Genomic DNA, 17,975 nt, shown 5'->3' on the forward strand with positions numbered 1-17,975 from the left:
GGGCCAGTGAAGGATAAATAGAGCTCAGGAACAGGTTTGCAGAGTTGGAAAATGAAAAAGAGGCACAGCAGGTGATCGCTGAAGGTGAGAGGGCAAGGAGGAAGAGAAAAACAGCTAGTCCTATAGGAAGAAGGGAAGAGTCAATGGAGACAACACCAAATATGAGCCCCAGGAGGATATGGGATGGGTTGCGGAGGATTGCAAAGGTGAATAGAAATCGAGAGGACTTGCAGTCAGAGGGAACAGAGGATAGACTGGAGAATCGCACCATCATCAGGGAAAGGCAGGAGAACAGAAGAGTGTGCTGTGTGCCGGGGTGCTAAGATATGGGATGTGGACCTGAGGCTGAAAAGGATCCTAGCGGGAGCGGGAAAGAATCCGTTGATTGTCCTTCATGTGGGAACGAATGATAGAGCTAGATTTTTGCTGGAACATATCAAGGGAGACTATGCCAGGCTGGGGAAGACGCTTAAGGAAATTGAGGCTCAGGTGATCTTCAGTGGGATACTGCCTGTTCTTAGAGAGAGGCAACAAAGGTGTGACAAGATTATGGCGATCAACAGATGGCTCAGGCAGTGGTGCTGTAAGTTGGGCTTTGGGATGTATGGCCACTTGGAAGCATTCATGGACAGAGGACTGTTCTCTAGGGATGGACTTCACCTGAGTAAGGAGGGAAATAGACTTCTAGGATGGAGACTGGCACAACTGATTGAGAGGTTTAAACTAGGAATTGGGGGGAGATGGTTGGGGGACGTCCAAGTAATCTCCACACCGGAATTAACATTGAGAGGGAAGAAAGCAAAGTAAGAGAGGATACAGCCATGGGCCTTTCTTTCTTATTAAAAGCTTTCTTTTTAAGAACCTGATTGATTTTTCCTTGTTTTAAAGATCCAGGGGATTTGGTCTGAACTCACCAGGGATTGGTGGGGGGAAGGAGGGGGAATGGTTAATTCCTCCTTGTATTAAAATCCAAGGAGTTTAAATCTGTGTTTCACCAGGGAATTGGTGAAGCCTCTCAAGGCAGCCTGGGAGGGGAGGGGGGGAGCGGGAGGTTTTGCAGGGAGTGTGCCAGACACCGAAATTGTCTGGCTGGTGGCAGCGTACCAGATCTAAGCTAGTAATTTAAGCTTAGAAAGGGTCCATGCAGGTCCCCCACATCTGTACCCTAAAGTTCAGAGTGGGGGAGAAAAAACCTTGACATATGAGATGTGGACCTGAGGCTTAAAAGGATCCTAACAGGAGCAGGAAAAGATCTGCTGATTGTCCTTCATGTGGAACGAATGATACGGCTAGATTGTCGCTGGAACATATCAAGGGAGACTGTGCCAGACTGGGGAAGACACTTAATGAAATTGAGACTCAGGTGATCTTCAGTGGGATTCTGCCTGTTCCTAGAGAAGGGTAACAAAGGTATGACAAGATATGGCGATCAACAGGTGGCTCAGGCAGTGGTGCTATAAAGAGGACTTTGGGATGTACGGCCACTGGGAAGCATTCATGGACAGAGGACTGTTCTCTCAGGATGGACTTCACCTAAGTAAGGAGGGAAATAGACTTCTAGGATGGAGGCTGGCACAACTGAGTAAGAGAGCTTTAAACTAGGAATTTTGGGGGAGATGGTTGGGAGATGTCCAGGGAATCTCCACGCCAGGAATTTAACATTGAGAGGGAAGAAAACAAAGTAAGAAGGGATACAGCCATGAGGAAATCGGAGAATGGAAATAAGGAGGAAGGGTAGTGTAGATACCAGTCTAATAGGTGATACTGGGTGGTAGAATGTGTGTGCCTAACCAGGTAAAGAATGTTAGTGAAGCAAAATGGCAAAAATTAAGATGTTTGTACCCTAATGCGAGGAGCCTTCTGGTAACAAATGGAGGAACTAGAGCTACTGGTGCAGGAAGTGAAACGTGCACTGATATGCAGCAGGGATAACAGAACATGGTAGAATACTAGTAGTCATGACTGGAGTACAGATATTGAAGGCTATGTGCTGTTTAGGAAAGACAGAAATAAAGGCAAAGGTGGTGGAGTAGCATTGTATATCAATGATGAGGTTACTGGTAAAGGAAATAAGTCATGGAATGGATAAGACAGAGTCTGTCTGGGCAAAAATCACATTGGGAAAGAAAGCTACTAGCAGCCTCCCCTGAGATAGTGCTTGGGGTATGCTACAGACCGTCGGGATCTGATTTTGGATATGGGATAGAGACCTCTTTAATGTTTTTAATTAAATAAACGCTAATGGGAATTGTGTGATTATGGGTGTCATAAACAGATAGCTAAGGGTTAATGTTTCTTTTACTGTAAAGGGTTAACAAAGGGAACCAAACACCTGACCAGAGGACCAATCAGGAAACCGGATTTTTAAAGCTCAGGGAGGGAATGTTTGGGGTGTGTCCCTTTGTGTGCGTCTTTTGTCTGTCTCTCCGCTATGAGAGGGATTTTTTCTTCAAGCTTCTAATCTTCAGTTCCAAGTTGTGAGTACAAAGGTAGAAAAACAATAGGCTTTTATTGTTTTTTTGTATTTACATGTGTGTAGTTGCTGGAATGTTTTTAAATTGTATTTCTTTTTGAATAAGGCTGTTTATTCATATTTTCTTTTAAGCAATTGACCCTGTATATTGTTATCTTGATACAGAGAACATTTTTATGTCTTTTCTTTCTTTTTTATATAAAGCTTTTCTTTTTAAAACCTGTTGGATTTTCTTTTCTAAGTGAGGCTCTAGGGTATAGAAATCCCTGTGCCAGGATTACGGTCTCTCTCAGGGAAAGACTGGGAGGGGAAAAAGAAGGAGGGGGAAGGTAAATTGCCCTCTCTGTGTTAATTCAAGGAGTTTAAGTACAGTAATCTTCCAGGATAACCACGGAGGGGAAGCCTGGGGAGGAAGTAAAGAGAAGACAAGGGGAGGGGGGTTATTTCCCTTTGTGGTAAGACTCAGGGCATCTGAGTCTTGGGGTCCCCCAGGGAAGGTTTTGGGGGGAGACCAGAGTGAGCCAAACACTGGAAATTTTTGGCTGGTGGCAGCGCTATCAGATCCAAGCTGGTAATTAAGCTTGGAGGTTCATGCAGGCACCCACATTTTGGACTCTAAGGTTCAGAATTAGGAATTATGCTTGTGATAATGGAGACTTTAACTTCCCAGATATAGACTGGAGGACAAGTGCGAGTAATAATAATCGGCTCAGATGTTTCTAGATGTGATAGCTGATGGATTTCTTCACCAGGTAGTTGAAGAACCATCAAGAGGGGGGTGTCATTTTAGATTTGGTTTTTGTGAGTAGTGAGGACTCTCATAGAAAGAAATGGTTGTAGGGGACAACCTTGGTTCGAGTGATCATGAGCTAACTCAGTTGAACTAGATGAAGGATAAACAAATAGATCTAGGACTAGGGCTTTTGATTTCAAAAGGTCTAACTTTAAAGAATTAAGGAAGTGGATTGGACTGAAGAACTATGGATCTAAAGGCGGAGGAACCTGGATTTACTTCAAGTCAAAGTTCAGAAATTATCAGAAGCCTGCATCCCAGGAAATTCATAGGCAGAGTTGAAGACCAAGCTGAATGAGCAAGCATCTCAGAGAGGTGATGAAGAAAAAGCAGAAAGCTACAAGGAGTGGAAGATGGGAGAGATGAGCAGGAAAGTTACCTTATTGAGGTCAGAACATGTAGGGTTAAAGTTAGAAAGGCCAAAGCCATGTAGAGCTGGACCTTGCAAAGGGAATTTAAAACCAATAGTAAAAGGTTCTATAGCTTATAAATAAGAGAAAAACAAAGACAGAAGAAGTGGCGACCGCTAAACACTGAGGATGGAGTGGAGGTTTAGGATAATCTAAGCATTGCCCAATATCTAAACAAATACTTTGCCTCAGTCTTTAATGAGGCTAATGAGGAGCTTAGGGATAATGGTAGGATGACAAATGAGAATGAGGATATAGAGGTCGATATTACCACATCTGAGGTAGAAACCAAACTCAAACAGCTTAATGGGATGAAATCAGAGGGCCAGATCATCTTCATCCAAGAATATTAGAGGAACCAGCACATGAAATTGCAAGCCCATTACAAGAATTTTTAATGAATCAGCAAACTCAGGGGTTGTACCGTACGACTGGAGAATTGCTAACATATGTTCCTGTTTTTAAGAAAGGGAAAAAAAATGATCTGGTAACTATAGGCTGTTAGTTTGACATCAGTAGTATGCAAGATCTTGGAAAAATTTTGAAGAGAAAGTCGTTAAGGACATTGAGGTCAGTAGTAATTGGGACAAAATACAACATGGTTTACAAAAGGTAGATCATTGCCAAACCAACCAGATCTCCTTCTTTGAGAAGGTAACAGATTTTTTAGACAAAGGAAAAGGTATCTAATTTACCTCGATTTAGTAAGGCATTTACCCTCGATTTTAAATTGGAAAGATGGGGATCAATATGAAAACTGAAGGTGGATAAGGAACTGGTTAAAGGGGAGACTACAACGGTCGTACTGAAAGGTGAACTTGGCTGGAAGGAGGTTACTAGTGAAGTTCTCCTCAGGGATCAGTTTGGGACCAATCCTTAATCTTTTTATACTGACCTTGGCACAAAAAGTATGGGAATGTGCTAATAAAGTTTGCGGATGACACAAAGCTGGGAGGTATTAGCTAACACAGAGAAGGACCGGAATATCATACAGGAAGATCTGGATGACCTTGTAAACTGGAGTAATAGTAATAGGATGAAATTTAATAGTGAAAAGTGCAAGGTCATGCATTTAGGGATTAATAACAAGAATTTTGGTTATAAATTGGGGACACATCACTTGGAAGTAACAGAGGAGAAAGGACCTCGGAGTATTGGTTGATCACAGGATGACTGTGAGCCACCAATGTGATAATATGGCTGTTAAAAAAGCTAATGCGGTTTTAGGATGCATCAGGCATAAGGTATTTCCAATAAAGATAAGGAGGTGTTAGTACCATTATACAAGGCACTGCGGAGATCTCATCTGGAATACTGTGTGCAGTTTTGTCTCCCATGTTTAAGAAGGATGAATTCAAACTGGACAGTACAGAGAGGGCTACTAGGATGATCTGAGAAATGGAAAACCTGTCTTATGAAAGGAGACTCAAAGAGCTTGGCTTGTTTAGCCTAACAAAAGAAGCTGAGGGGAGATATGATTGCTCTTTATAAATATATCAGAGGGATAAATATCAGGGAGGGAGAGGAATTATTTAAGCTTAGTACAATGTGGACACAAGAACAAATGGTATATAACTGGACACTAGGAAGTTTAGACTTGAAATTAGACCAAGGTTTCTAACCATTAGTGAAGTTCTGGAACAGCCTTACAAGAGGAGTAGTGGGGCAAAAGACATATCTGGCTTTAAGACTAAGCTTGATAAGTTTATGGGGGGGATGGTATGATGGGATAGCCTATTTTGGCAATTAATTGGCAATGATCTTTGATTATTAGCAGGTAAATATGCCCAGTGGTCTGTGATGAGATGTTAGATCGGGATGGGATCTGAGTTACTACAGAGAATTCTTTCCTGGGTGCTGGCTGGTGAGTCTTGCCCACATGCTCAGGGTTTAACTGATTTTCCTGGAGGAAAATTCCTTCCCGACTCCAAATATGGCAGATTGGCAGAGGCCCTGGAGGTTTTTTGCCTTCCTCTGCAGCATGGGGCACAGATCGCTTGCTAGAGAATTCTCTGCACCTTGAGGTGTTTAAACCACGATTTGAGGACTTCAGTAACTCAGACATAGGTTAGGGGTTTGTTCCAGGAATGGGTGGGTGAGATTCTGTGGCCTGCATTGTGCAGGAGGTCAGACTAGATGATCATAATGGTCCCTTCTGACCTTAGTCTGTGAGTCTATAAGAACATCTTCTGTGGGAAGTCAGAAGGCACCCATTAAGCACTGTTTCAACACACGAGATGAGTGAGAAACTGTATGAAGCAGTCAAATTTTGGTGAGAATGTTGAATGGAAAATAAAGGAAAGTGGTGCACTGACATAAAATATGGCCCCACATATGATCTTGTGTATCACATTGAGTGTCACACCAAGAATGTATGTAAAACATACTTATTTTTCTACTGCAAACTGTGGGACTCAGCTGGAATTGATAAATTGCCATGTAGGTGCTTTGAATGGGATTGAAAAGGAACAGATGTTTAGCAGAAAGGCTCCTAAAGTATTTATTGAAGATGAACTATGGGATGTGGACACAGTTTTAGCAATCCTGTCTGCAGAAATGAAACACAGCGCGTATCCTTAAAAGATCCAAAAAATGTGGCACTATCAAAAGCAAATGCATGTTTTGCATGGACTTTCTAAGCCAGCACTTACTGACAATGTGACTGGTTCCATATTGCAGCAAAGGCCTTTCTGCATAGCAGTTAGAGAGAGTATGGCCGAGGTACAAGCTCTCAACAAACCGTTAACACACCCTGCCAAGACTTGGCTGAACACTTTATTATGAAGACACAGAGGAAATACTGAATCTATGACAAAGTCTACCTCCTGTTTGAAATGAATGCAGAGGAATCAATTAAAAATATTACCGGAAAGAAGAGACTTTGATATTGCACCTATTCAATACAAAATCATTGACTCCACGAACATCTCAAATGTCACAGTGAAAAAGTTACTGTCACATACTCTCATGAGGGACAAGTTAACCCTATATTTTACAGGAAAAACACTCCAGCATGCGAAAAATTGCTCAAATTTTGTCATTTCATGATGTAATGAAACTACTTCCTCACACTATTCAGTGAAGTTCCTTCCAAGTTCCCATCGGGAGGTTGTTGTTAAAATTATGTTGCATGCCATCAATACTGCAGAGCGAGGTGCTACTGAACTCCAGATTTTTGTACATGACACACATGTTCTAGTGCTCTCTGTGAGGCACTACCTAAGACTTTCATGAGATAGTTTTGTTTTTTTTGTGCTTGTTGTTGGAGAACAGAATTGCTCTATGTCCCTTAGAGATGTGTTCCTATTACTCAGGCTATTAAAAGTCACTGCACTCCCAGGCTTCCGCACCCTCTCAGGATGCGGCACTACTGGAAGGTTGACTGGAAGGATAAAATTATCTTAGTGGACAGTATTTGATTAAGTCTCCGAAGACACTCTGCTTGCTCTGAAGGTACTTGGAATGGCTGAAACAGTCACTTATGAGTTCATAAATGCACTGGAGGCATTCATGTGCCTGACTTACAATTTGAAGACCAGCATTATGACACTTGCAGAGCTATGTTGGTGGACATTTTCCAAGAAGCAGGCAAACTAAGAAGAATTGCCACTAAGAAGGGGGGCAGTTATACCTGCTATTAAGAGGGCAAATTGTCACACGATGGAATGACTCTGTGATGATTTAGTGCATCCAAAGCTACCCTTTCCAACAGGGTATGGATGGGTCTTGGAGGATGGAGCAATCATATCAATTGCATGTGAAATATGATGCACTTCTAAATCAGTCTTTCAGCTAATCAACTGCTTGTGCAAAGACCAGATGATAACCACACTGCAAATGTTGGGCCAGCAGCCTGCCTTGTATGGAGATATGCAAGAGCAGCATCGATGAGGATCAGTATGATAATGTGTTTAGCAGTGGTTCCCTAGACAAAGACGACACTGATGACTTTGAGTACATGTTTTTAGTCCTATATGACCTAGGTTTACCAAACGTCAATGTCTCTTTTGTTATGTAAGCAATGCATCCCTGTTGTAAAGGATCATTTTAAAAAGTTGATTTCTAAATACACCTCTACCTTGATATAATGCTGTCCTCGGGAGCCAAAAAATCTTACTGTGTTATAGGTGAAACTGCATTATATCAAACTTGCTTTGATCCACCGGAGTGCGCAGCCCTGCCCCGCCCCCCCGGAGTACCGCTTTACCACCTTATATCTGAATTCACGTTATATTGGGTCGCGTTATATTGAGGTAGAGGTGTGTGTATTTCTCAAATATGTATCTACATAATTGTTCTAGGTTTGTTGTGTTTGGTACCAGTGGTCCATGGAAGAAAGGTCTTTCGAATGATACCCAACTTGACCCATTTCTAACAACATTGTATTATTAAAAATTCGATCAATCGGAGGGCCTGGAGCTGGGAGCCAGGCAGGCAGCGAGTGCCTGCTGCCATGCTGCAGAGGATGACAGTATTGAAATGGCGCTTCTGTAGATTTTTACTAATCAAATGACACCTCCATTATCGTACTGCTCTGTTTGCTAGCATAGATGGTCTAACGTGGACCAAATGGCATCTTTCCACTTGTCTCAAAAGCCACCCTTGTTGCTTCCTGCCTTTCACTCCAGACATTTGCTGATTCAGATTCCAAGGTCTGGCCTTATATTTAGTTTTTACTTTTGTGTGCTGTTAATATGGAACTTAATTAGTGATAATTGTACATTTATTTATGTATTCCACAGTCAGTTATGGATTCAGTACACGTTTGATTTGCACAGAGTCCTTGTACAAAAATGTTAATGTGTTTACATAAGAATTTTGAGTTATGCCTTAAACTGCTTTAAAAGCTCAATGGAAAAGATGGGTGTATTAAAGCTTAACAGTAATTATACAGTGAGAACCAGTTTTAGGTATCAGTCTTTCATTTCAGTTAGAGATTTACGAAAGTATTGTATTAGTAACTTCTCCTGCCCATCCTTGACTTTACTGTGGATTCGCTCCATGGTTTTGTATCCGATTCACCTTTTTTCCTTTGATTCTGAAAATCTTTTTCCTTTTGATTCAAAGGACGATTATTTAACTCACTCCCTCATGTTGCTTCAAATTGGTGAGAAGCAGCCAAGACAGGCTGAGGGACAGGCATCTATCAGCTGAGATAGAAATCATAACCCAGACACTGAATAAGTCATTTTTATGATAGTGACCCAGAGAGTTTGACAGGGGCCATTCCCAGTAAAAGTCTCCACCACCATATGACTGCCCATGAGTTACCGCACAGGCCTTTATCTTTTCTTTAGTTACTTCATTTTTCATCTCTAATAACAACAATGAATCTGACCAGATTTATTAGAGATGTTTTGCACAAAGACTGTTAGTTAAGCATAAAAAATCTTCCCCAAATTTTCCTTTTTATTGATTTATGTACTATTGCCAGTAACGGATTTACCATGGCGCCAGACCCACACTCCAGGGGGGCCCCGGACAGGCCTACTCTTCTCTGCGTGTCCCCCCTTGGTGTGGGGGGCAGAAGCTTAGTGCTGCTGGCACTGAGGCTCCTGCTGCAGTAGGGCAGCCAAGCTCCGCCTCCCCTGCCTTTTCTCACAGCTTGCTGCGTTCCTGCCCTCCCCCTCTGTGCCGCCGATCAACCGTTTCCCGGCAGAAGGGAAGGGGAAGAGCAGAGCTGCACCATGCTCGCCGCTGGGGAGAGGAGGCAGAGAAGAGGCAGGAGAGGAGCCTTGAGGACAGGGGTGGAATGAGCATACCTATTCTGTGAAGGCAGCGCTGCGCCTCCTGGCTGAAAAAAGAAGGTGTTGCTCAGCTCCCTGGAATTTGCAGCTGGACACCACCTTCTGGGTACTCATGCTCTTTAAGGTTCCTTCTCTGTGCTGCGAACCTTCCTTCATTTTGTTACGAGTGCCAGCAGTGGGGCAGGGGAACAGAGGCAGTGGGGAAGGAAGGGGCATGGGATGGGGAAGAGAAGGGGATAGGGCAGGGATTGGCAGCCTTCAGCCCACGGCCTACCAGGGTAAGCCCCCTGGCGGGCCGGGCTGGTTTGTTTACCTGCTGCATCCGCGGGTTTGGCCAATCGCAGGTTCCACTGGCCATGGTTCGCCGTTCCAGGCCAATGGGGGGCTGAGGGACGTAGCGTCGGCTGAGGGACGTGCTGGCCACGGCTTCTTGCAGCCCCCATTGGCCTGGAGCAGTGAACCAAGGCCAGTAGGAGCTGTGATCAGCCGAACCTGCAGATGCAGCAGGTAAACAAACCAGCCCGGTCCACCAGGGGGCTTACCCTGGTGGGCAGCGTGCCGAAGGGTTCCGATCCTGGGATAGGGGAAACGGGCCCAGCATGCGGATGCCCTTGGCAGCAGCTGGGGCTCCCCTGTTAAGCAGGCCCATCAAACCCTCACTCTGACAAGGTCCACCTTCCCTGCATCTGTACCACCCCGATGAGCCCCCCCCAGACACCCTCCCCACTGAGCCCCAACCACCTACACCTAGACCCCCACCCAAATGAAACCCACCTCCCCTGCACCCAAACTCCACCCCCCCTGCACTGAACTCCCAACCACTTTCACTTGGTCCCTCCTGCAGACTCCCATTGCCCCTGCACCTGGCACCTCTCTGTGCATCCAGATCCCCCACTGAGCTGCCTGCACCCAGACTGCCCCCCACAGAACCCTCTTACCCCCATCTGGATACCCCCACACTAAGTCCCTCTGCACTTAGATCCTGCTGCCAGGCTGAGCCTCCCTGCCCCACATCTGGTCTGCCTGGGGCAAAAGGGGCAGGGCACCAGGGTGTTTCTGTGGCAGGCATGGCCCTTGTTCTATGTCAGTGTCAGGTTCAGTCTCACTGCCAAGTCCCTGTCCCTGGAGGCTGGGGGAGGCTGCAGGGTATTCTCCCACCTCCATGCAGCTAGTGGCCTGTGCTCCCCACGGCCATGGTGGAGCTTCCACGTTTGTTTATTGTTTAAAAAAAAATCATAATTTTAAAATATGCACAGAATTTGATGCAGAATTCTCTCAGGAATATGGGGCACTGTACAGCTATGATGGCGGGATTGTGAAGTGGGTGCTTGACAGTAGGGGAGCTGGGCAGGGGGTATGGTGTGCCAGTGCGGTGCTGTGCAGTTGTGGTGGGAGGTCACCGGGAGGGGTATCTAGGCAGGGGGTGCTGGGCATAGGGATCTGTAGGAGAAGTCTCTGGGTGAGGGGCACGCTGGCAGAACAGGCCTGGGCGGGCCAGTGTGCGTCTAGCAGTTTTGGGTTTGTAAATAGTGCCCTTGTGCTGGGCTGAGTGGGGCCACTACCGCCGCACTGCACCTCATTGCCCCCAACCGGCCCTCCGCTCAGTGGACCACCCCTCATCACATGTCCTATTTCCCCAATGGGGGCCCGCAAATATGTTTGGCGCCGGGCCCACAAAAAATTAATCTGACCCTGACTGTTGGGAAAGAATTTTCTAAATCTCTGTATTTATCACAAGCCTTGACATTAGAACATTAAAATGTTTGTTTTGTTGTTGTAGCCATTAGCGCAGAGCTGGATGAGCTGCTGATGGAAGCCCATTTGCTACAGGTTTCACTGCCTGAAATACAAGAGCTCTACCAGATCTTATTCACAAAGCAGAACCCTGTTCTGCAAACAGAACAGAGGTCAGCAATAGGACCAACAAGTGAAAAGGCAGGTATCTGACAACACCACACATCTCTCTGTTTGGAGCCGTTCCCAAGCAGAGAGGTTCTGGCTAGACTCTGTAAACTTCAAAAGTGTGTGTGTGTGTCTTCAGGAGGGGTTGGGAACTTTGTGCAACTCTCTCTGCAGGTTTCTCTGTCTGTAAATATAATTTGTGTTGCATTCTGCATCCTAAAACTGCATTTACTGGTCATTTGTATGACTTAATTATGGCCATTCTGATTCTAATAGTAACCAGATACTAATGAATCCAGTGGGGAAGAGGAGGCTTTTCCTTGGAAACTGGAAACTTGTAAAGCTGCTTTGGAGGAGAGAAAAAAAGGAGGGAGTCACTCACTCATTCCAACTCTTGCTTTGACCCAATGTTCAGCCCTTAAGAATAGCTGCAGGGTGAGTGTGTTTAGTGTGCTATAGAGGGCGGCCCTCCTTTCAGTGTAGCGATGGATGGGTGGTATGTTGGAGGGGAAGAAAGATCACTGAATAACAGATTAGAGTCCTTAGGGTTTTGCTTCAATATCCTTCCCACTAGAACGAGTGCTGCCGGGGGAAGAGAGATGGAGTTGGTTCTGTGGAGAGAAAATTAAAGAGGCGCTTTGAAAGAGAGGGCTCCTGTGGTGAGAAGAGAGCAAGAGTAAAAAAACTGAGAACACCCAAAAAGAAGAAATTGAAACTGAATCCCTCCAAGGATCTCAGCAATAGCAAACTGGAGAGAGAGCGAGAACGGCTTTTTGAGGTGCAGCGCTCCAGTGAAAGCCACTTGCTTCCCTTGGATATGTCATTCTCTGAGCAGGAGGACTCGGAGGATGAAGATGCAATCTGCCCTGCGGTGAACTGCCTGCAGCCAGAAGGAGATGAGGTCAGTGAATGGGAAGCCTGCTGTGGGGCACCGAATGCAGGGAGCAGGTGATATCAGAACTGATCCCTAATCCTTTTGTTAGACCAACATTATCGACAAAGAGAGTGAGAGCTATTTCAGACACAGGGGTGGCTCCAGGCCCCAACACGCCAAGCACGTGCTTGGGGCGGCATGCTGCAGGGGCGCTCTGCCAGTTGCCGGGAGGGCGGCAGGAAGGGTGCCTTCGGTGGCATGCCTGCGGGAGGTCCACCGGAGCTGCGGGACCAGCGGACCCTCCACAGGCATGCCTGTGGGAGGTCCACCGGAGCCGCGGGACCGGCGAGTGGCAGAGCGCCCCCTGCAGGCACTGTGGTTGGGGCGGCGAAATGTCTGGAGCCGCCCCTGTTCAGACACTGGACACCTGGAAAACCTGAGGAGCTCATCCTTGCCTTTAGTCTCTTCCCTACAGGCACTTTTCTTTGAGTACCTGGCAACTATTGGAACTACTTAGAGCTGAATCACATTTTCATAGTAACTTCTCCCAGCGTCTGCAATAACTCGCTTTTCAGGTAGACAGAAGTAGCTCTAAAAGGTCCGTTTGGCAGCTGGCTGCTGCTTGCTGCATCTCCTATTAAGCTTGGAGGGAGGTCCTTACAATTCCAGATTTCTTACAATCCTACTGTGTTTCTTTGACAGAAAAGCTACTACTGTTTCTCCTTAAAGGCTGCTTGAAAGGCTGTTTTTAAAAATCTTAGGTTGTGTCTACACACACAGTTTCCACGAGCTAAATCAGTTTCTCAACTGAAATATCAAAACCAACACAAGCCCCTTTGTGTGGACATTCCTAAATCAGTTTAAGAATGTTTGATGCCAATTTAATGTAGTTTGGCTTGTCACCAAATAAATTGAGATTAGTGACATTATGGTGCAGCTGACCTGCCCATTGTCACTTTCCCCACTGGCTGGATGGTTCTGGCTGAGCCAAAAAAACACCCCTTTCCAGGGTAGACAGAATCCAAAAAGGCAAACCATACCAAATTCCTTGGGTACTGCCCCCTCAGAGTCTTGGAGCACCTTTATTTTCTCAGGGATTCTCCCCTCTTAATGCAAGGGTCTCAAATGGGCCTTTTAAGGCTTCTTTAGTAGGCTTCTTCCTATAGCACTTCCCCTTGCAAAGATCACCACACCTGCCCATCCTTCATCTCCTCTGTGGCAGAGAGAAACTCGACAAGTCCTACCATATCCCTGGTCCTCCCCCAGACTGAGGAAAGCAAGACTTTTTACATCCAACATGCTTTCGCATCTAAGGGTTACTGGGCTACAAGTTCCAGAATTTCTTTGTTGTTGAGAGAAGTCCTGTCTCAGGAGTAAGCTGAACTCCGTGAAAGGTATAAGCTCTGTGATGCCACTAGTAAACCAATTTGTGTGCCCACACAAAGGTGGTTGCTCTAATTTAACTGAATCAGTTTCTAACCCAATTTAGTTTAATTTGTGTGATTTCTGAAAGTGGCTACGGCAGCAGTTCTCAACCCGTGGCCCAATTAGCACATAGCTGCAGCCCAGCTGTGTGTGCTAAAAAAATTCAAGATTTTCTGCCCTGGTCTGATAGGGGGTGGGGCTGGCTGAAGGAGAGACAACATCTGGCAGCCTGCAGGAGGGGGCTGGTGAGTGGGTCTCTGGGCAGGTTTGGGGCGGGAGGTGCCTCTCGGCTGTGAGGGAGTGGGCGGTGCTGGGAACCAGGGGTTTCATAGACTCATAGAAAATCAGGGTTGGAAGGGACCTCAGGAGGTTATCTAGTCTAACCCTCTGCTCAAAGCAGACCAGTCCTCAGACAGATTTTTGCCCCAGATCCCTAAATGGCCCCTCACAGATTGAACTCACAACCCTGGGTTTAGCAGGCCAATGCTCAAACCACTGAGCTATTCCTCACCCCCCATTTTGCAAAGTGCCAGGTTTTAGCTGCCTGGGGCTCTACTCCTGGCCTGGCACAGGGATCTGGGCTACCTGGCCACTCAGGGTGGGGTCCAGAGGCCAGCTACCTGGGCCCATACAGTGGAGTCCCAGGGTCCAGCTGCCCAGCCTCACACCGCAGGGTCTGGATCCCCCACCTAGGGCACCCATCCTGGCCCACTCTGTGGAGGGGGCTCTGAGCAGGGGAGTGCGCTGGGCACAGGAAACTGTAGAGGGTTTGGTGGCCCACATAACACATTGTGGGCCACAGTAATAAACCACTGGGGTAAGGCCTTAGTGATGCAGTAAGAATAATGCATGGAGCTCAGCCATTGCTTCTCCCTACACCTCTTAACAGGTAACATGGAGTGAGGGTTTTTTTCAAACAGAAATTTTCATGATGATGTCACAGGGTGGAGCTAACAACTTCTTGGTCTATATCCTTCTGGGTTTCAGATTAATGCTGTTCTTATTAGAAGGACACAGTAGATTTAAAACGTATATTGCTTTATGTATATTTGTTCTCAGCTCTTGTTAAGTTACAACATAACAGTGATTTAGACAGAGAACGCCTTCTGTTCTTCTGGTAACTTTTGGCCAGATTTTAAAGGTGTTTAAGGGCCTAAAGATGCAAATAAGCACCTAGTGGGATTTTCAAAGTCACCTAGTGCCTAACTCCCTACATGATGACATCCCTGTCCCTTGCTTTTCTGGAGGAGTGCACACCCTTTCTCAGCCACTCTAGGAGTATCACCAGTACAGCTTCCACACAGAGCTTGGGAACTAAGATGGTCTCTCTTCACTACCTGGAACTGTTCCCAAAGTCAGAGAGGAGAGCTAAGCAGTCACCATCCTTTCAGACTCCAGCACCAAACCTGGCAGGAGAGTGGAGGAGATGCCAGGAGAGTGTCTGCATTGAGCCAGAGTGATGCAGTGAAGGGATGGCAGGGGGTGCAAGCAAGCTGTGTCTCCATCAGTGCCCCTGGGATACAGGTATACGAAGGCTTCATGGCTTGGGCAGACAGGAGCAATGGGAGATTCCCTCTCACCCCTGCATAGCCAAATATAATGAGAGGCAAAGCTGGAGGCTCCACACAGGCCTCCCTCACTGGGCTGGGAATGACTGGAAGGAGGGAGCTCTACATAGACCTGGGGAGAGAGGTGGGCATGTGGAGCCATCCTTGAATTTAGCAGCAAAGAGCATTCCACCCTTCAGTGCCTGTACAGGAGGCTGGGAGAGCACCAGAATCCCAAGAGAAAATCTTAGGGCATTATAGATTGTTGCCCTCATGTTCACTGAGCATAGAGAGACACTCCCCTATGCAGTAGAAAGCACCATGTGGCAGCAGGCAACCGATGTCTCCAGTCCCAGGACTGTACATGCACAGCAGGGGCTAAGTTGTATATTCATGCCCCCTTGGTGTCTGTGTTAGCTCCTCTGCTGTTTGTGAGGGTTGCGCACAGTGACGAGAGAAAAACTTCACAAAAAAACCCAAATTCAAGCCCCCTCCTCAAGTTTTTAAACTGTGTGCGAGTGGTAGGGAGGACACTTGTGAAACTGACCACAGTGCAAAAGCTGACTGTGCCTCTAGCAGTCACTAAGCCAGTCCCTCACGGTAGGATGTTGGCTGGTTCAAGTAGGTAGATTGCTAAGAGCTTGAAGATAACTTACCACAGAAGGTTTGCACTTTATCTGCTGCCTTTCTCTGAACACTAATCTGTCTGCTCTTTGCAATTAGGTGGATTGGGTCCAGTGTGATGGCAGTTGCAATCAGTGGTTCCATCAGGTATGTGTGGGCATTTCTCCTGAGATGGCAGAGAAGGAAGACTACATCTGTATCAGCTGTACTGGGAAGGACTCTCAATATTGAAAGTAAAACTCAGCAGAAGTCAGTCAGGACTCCATTAAGGAAGGTTATCAGAATTTCTCCATAAAGTCACAGGGCTGGTTTAAGAGCCAGGCTGCAAATGGTGCTACTTCTATCCTCATGGGATCATTTTTCAGAACTCAAAGAATTTTTGAAACTTTTGTATTTTTTCTCTTGAGCTATTTGTGGTTGTTGAGATTTGAAATGCTCACTGTTTAGTAGGGGTTTCCTCCAGTTTGAAGGCATCTGAAACATGCACCTTTTATTGTACAGCATTCAATTACCTCTCTCTGGGATATACCAGCATACATAATTCAACTTGGTTTAGGTGCAGAAAAACTGCACCATGAATCCCAATAGATCCTCTTTTGAGGATATCCCTTGTTTACTCTGTTAAGTCTTTTTGGAAACTTTAGGTTTTTTCACTTTGTATTTTTTTTGTAGACTAGGTTTATTTATCTGAGCAATAACTTCTGTGTCTGGTTGCAGTGACTGGAATTACAATTCTGAACAGCGTGTTGGTGCTTTTAGCATTGGTTGATGTACAGAAAGCAAATGTTTAGGTCCTAGTGTCACTGATGGACTAGCGCAGTAGAAGACAGAAAAAGCTCTGTAAAGTAATTGCCACTGCTGTATTTTGGCTTTCTCCTTTTTTGGGGTAGCTTGTATCAAACGTTGCAGTTTCTATTGTGGAATAAACCCCTGGTTATGTTATAAAATTAAATGGTGATGTTTTTAGAGAGCTGGAAATGCAGTTTCCCTTTCCTTCATGATCGGTCTTTACATTAGTGGGCTCGACTTGCTCAAGAAAATTCCACTATTTATTTCTTTATTTTAAGGAAAATGAGCTAGAAAAGCCACGGTATTATTTTTTTTACCCTGTCTCCAGTGTTGGAAGAAGAAAACAAGATCAAATTTTTCACACTAAATACATTTTTTAAAAAAACTTCTATTTCAATTCAAAAGGATCTTCTACCAGATTGGATTAGATAAGGGGTTAGGAGAAAGCTGCCAGGGGGATCTCTAGCATGAGAGTTTGGGGGAGGAGCTGCTGCTGCTGTGGGGGTATGAGATACAATTGACTCATCATAGAACAGGCATGAAGCTGAGGTGGTACAGCTCATCTCCCCTAATCACATCTAGCTGTTGTCAAAAGGAGTGGTTACCCCTAAAGCTGGGTCAGCAGAGCACTTGCTTGTGATCTACCGAGAGCTGGCTGGTCACATGGTGCTAGGACTTCCTTGTTTCCAGATCCTTCCACTCATTTTAAGGCTTTTAATGGCGAAGAGCCTGGATGCCCATAAAAGCAGCTGTCAACAAGGAAGAGTCAGTCAGTCTAGGACTGCTACTATAAGGACTGCCTTCAGAGGCCATAACTGCCAATGGAGGACAGAGCTGCCAACCATCATTGGAATAAGAATGCCATGGGGAGAAAAGAACAAGATAGCCAAGCAGTGTGTGCACAGGAACAGGTGGAGAAGAGGTGATGGGGAAAAAAGCAAATGCAATTTTAGGTTGCATTAACAGAGGCATAGCATGCAAGTCACAGGAGGTGATAGTACTGCTCTGTTCGGCACTGATTACGCCTCAGCTGAAGATGGTGTCCAGTTTTGGTCACCAGTGTATAGAAAGGATGTAGAGAAACTGGAAACGATCCAGAGGTGAGCAACAAAGGTGATCAAAGGAATGGATGCAAGCCATATAAGCAAAGGGTGAAGGAACTGGGTATGTTTTGTTTGGAAAAGGAGATTAAGTGGTCTTTAAATACTTGAAAGGCTGCCATAAAAAAGATGGCGAGCCAGAGAGGCTAAGACAAGAGGCAATGGGTACAAACTACAGCACAGTAGATTTAGATTAAATATCAGGAAAAACTTCCTAACTGTAAGAACAGTAGGACAATGGAACAAACTGCCTAGAGAAGTCGTGGAAATTCCTTCATTGGCGGTTTTCAA

General features: G+C 45.6%; 1 protein-coding gene across 3 annotated transcripts in view; it reads left to right on the forward strand.

Annotated features, from left to right (window-relative positions):
* The window catches only part of KDM5B (lysine demethylase 5B), a 154,749-nt gene extending 138,002 nt beyond the window's left edge, over nucleotides 1–16,747 (forward strand). For all 3 annotated transcript variants that reach the window (XM_032795077.2, XM_075064980.1, XM_075064981.1), the window contains 3 exons: nucleotides 11,204–11,358; nucleotides 11,900–12,226; nucleotides 15,895–16,747. In XM_032795077.2, coding sequence (XP_032650968.1) covers nucleotides 11,204–11,358; nucleotides 11,900–12,226; nucleotides 15,895–16,026 — 614 coding nt within the window. In that variant the 3' untranslated portion in view covers nucleotides 16,027–16,747. The remainder of the gene's footprint in view (nucleotides 1–11,203; nucleotides 11,359–11,899; nucleotides 12,227–15,894) is intronic.
* The last annotated feature ends 1,228 nt before the right edge of the window (nucleotides 16,748–17,975 follow it).

This window comes from Chelonoidis abingdonii, chromosome 4, assembly GCF_003597395.2.
Source record: "Chelonoidis abingdonii isolate Lonesome George chromosome 4, CheloAbing_2.0, whole genome shotgun sequence".
Lineage (NCBI taxonomy): Eukaryota > Metazoa > Chordata > Testudines > Testudinidae > Chelonoidis > Chelonoidis abingdonii.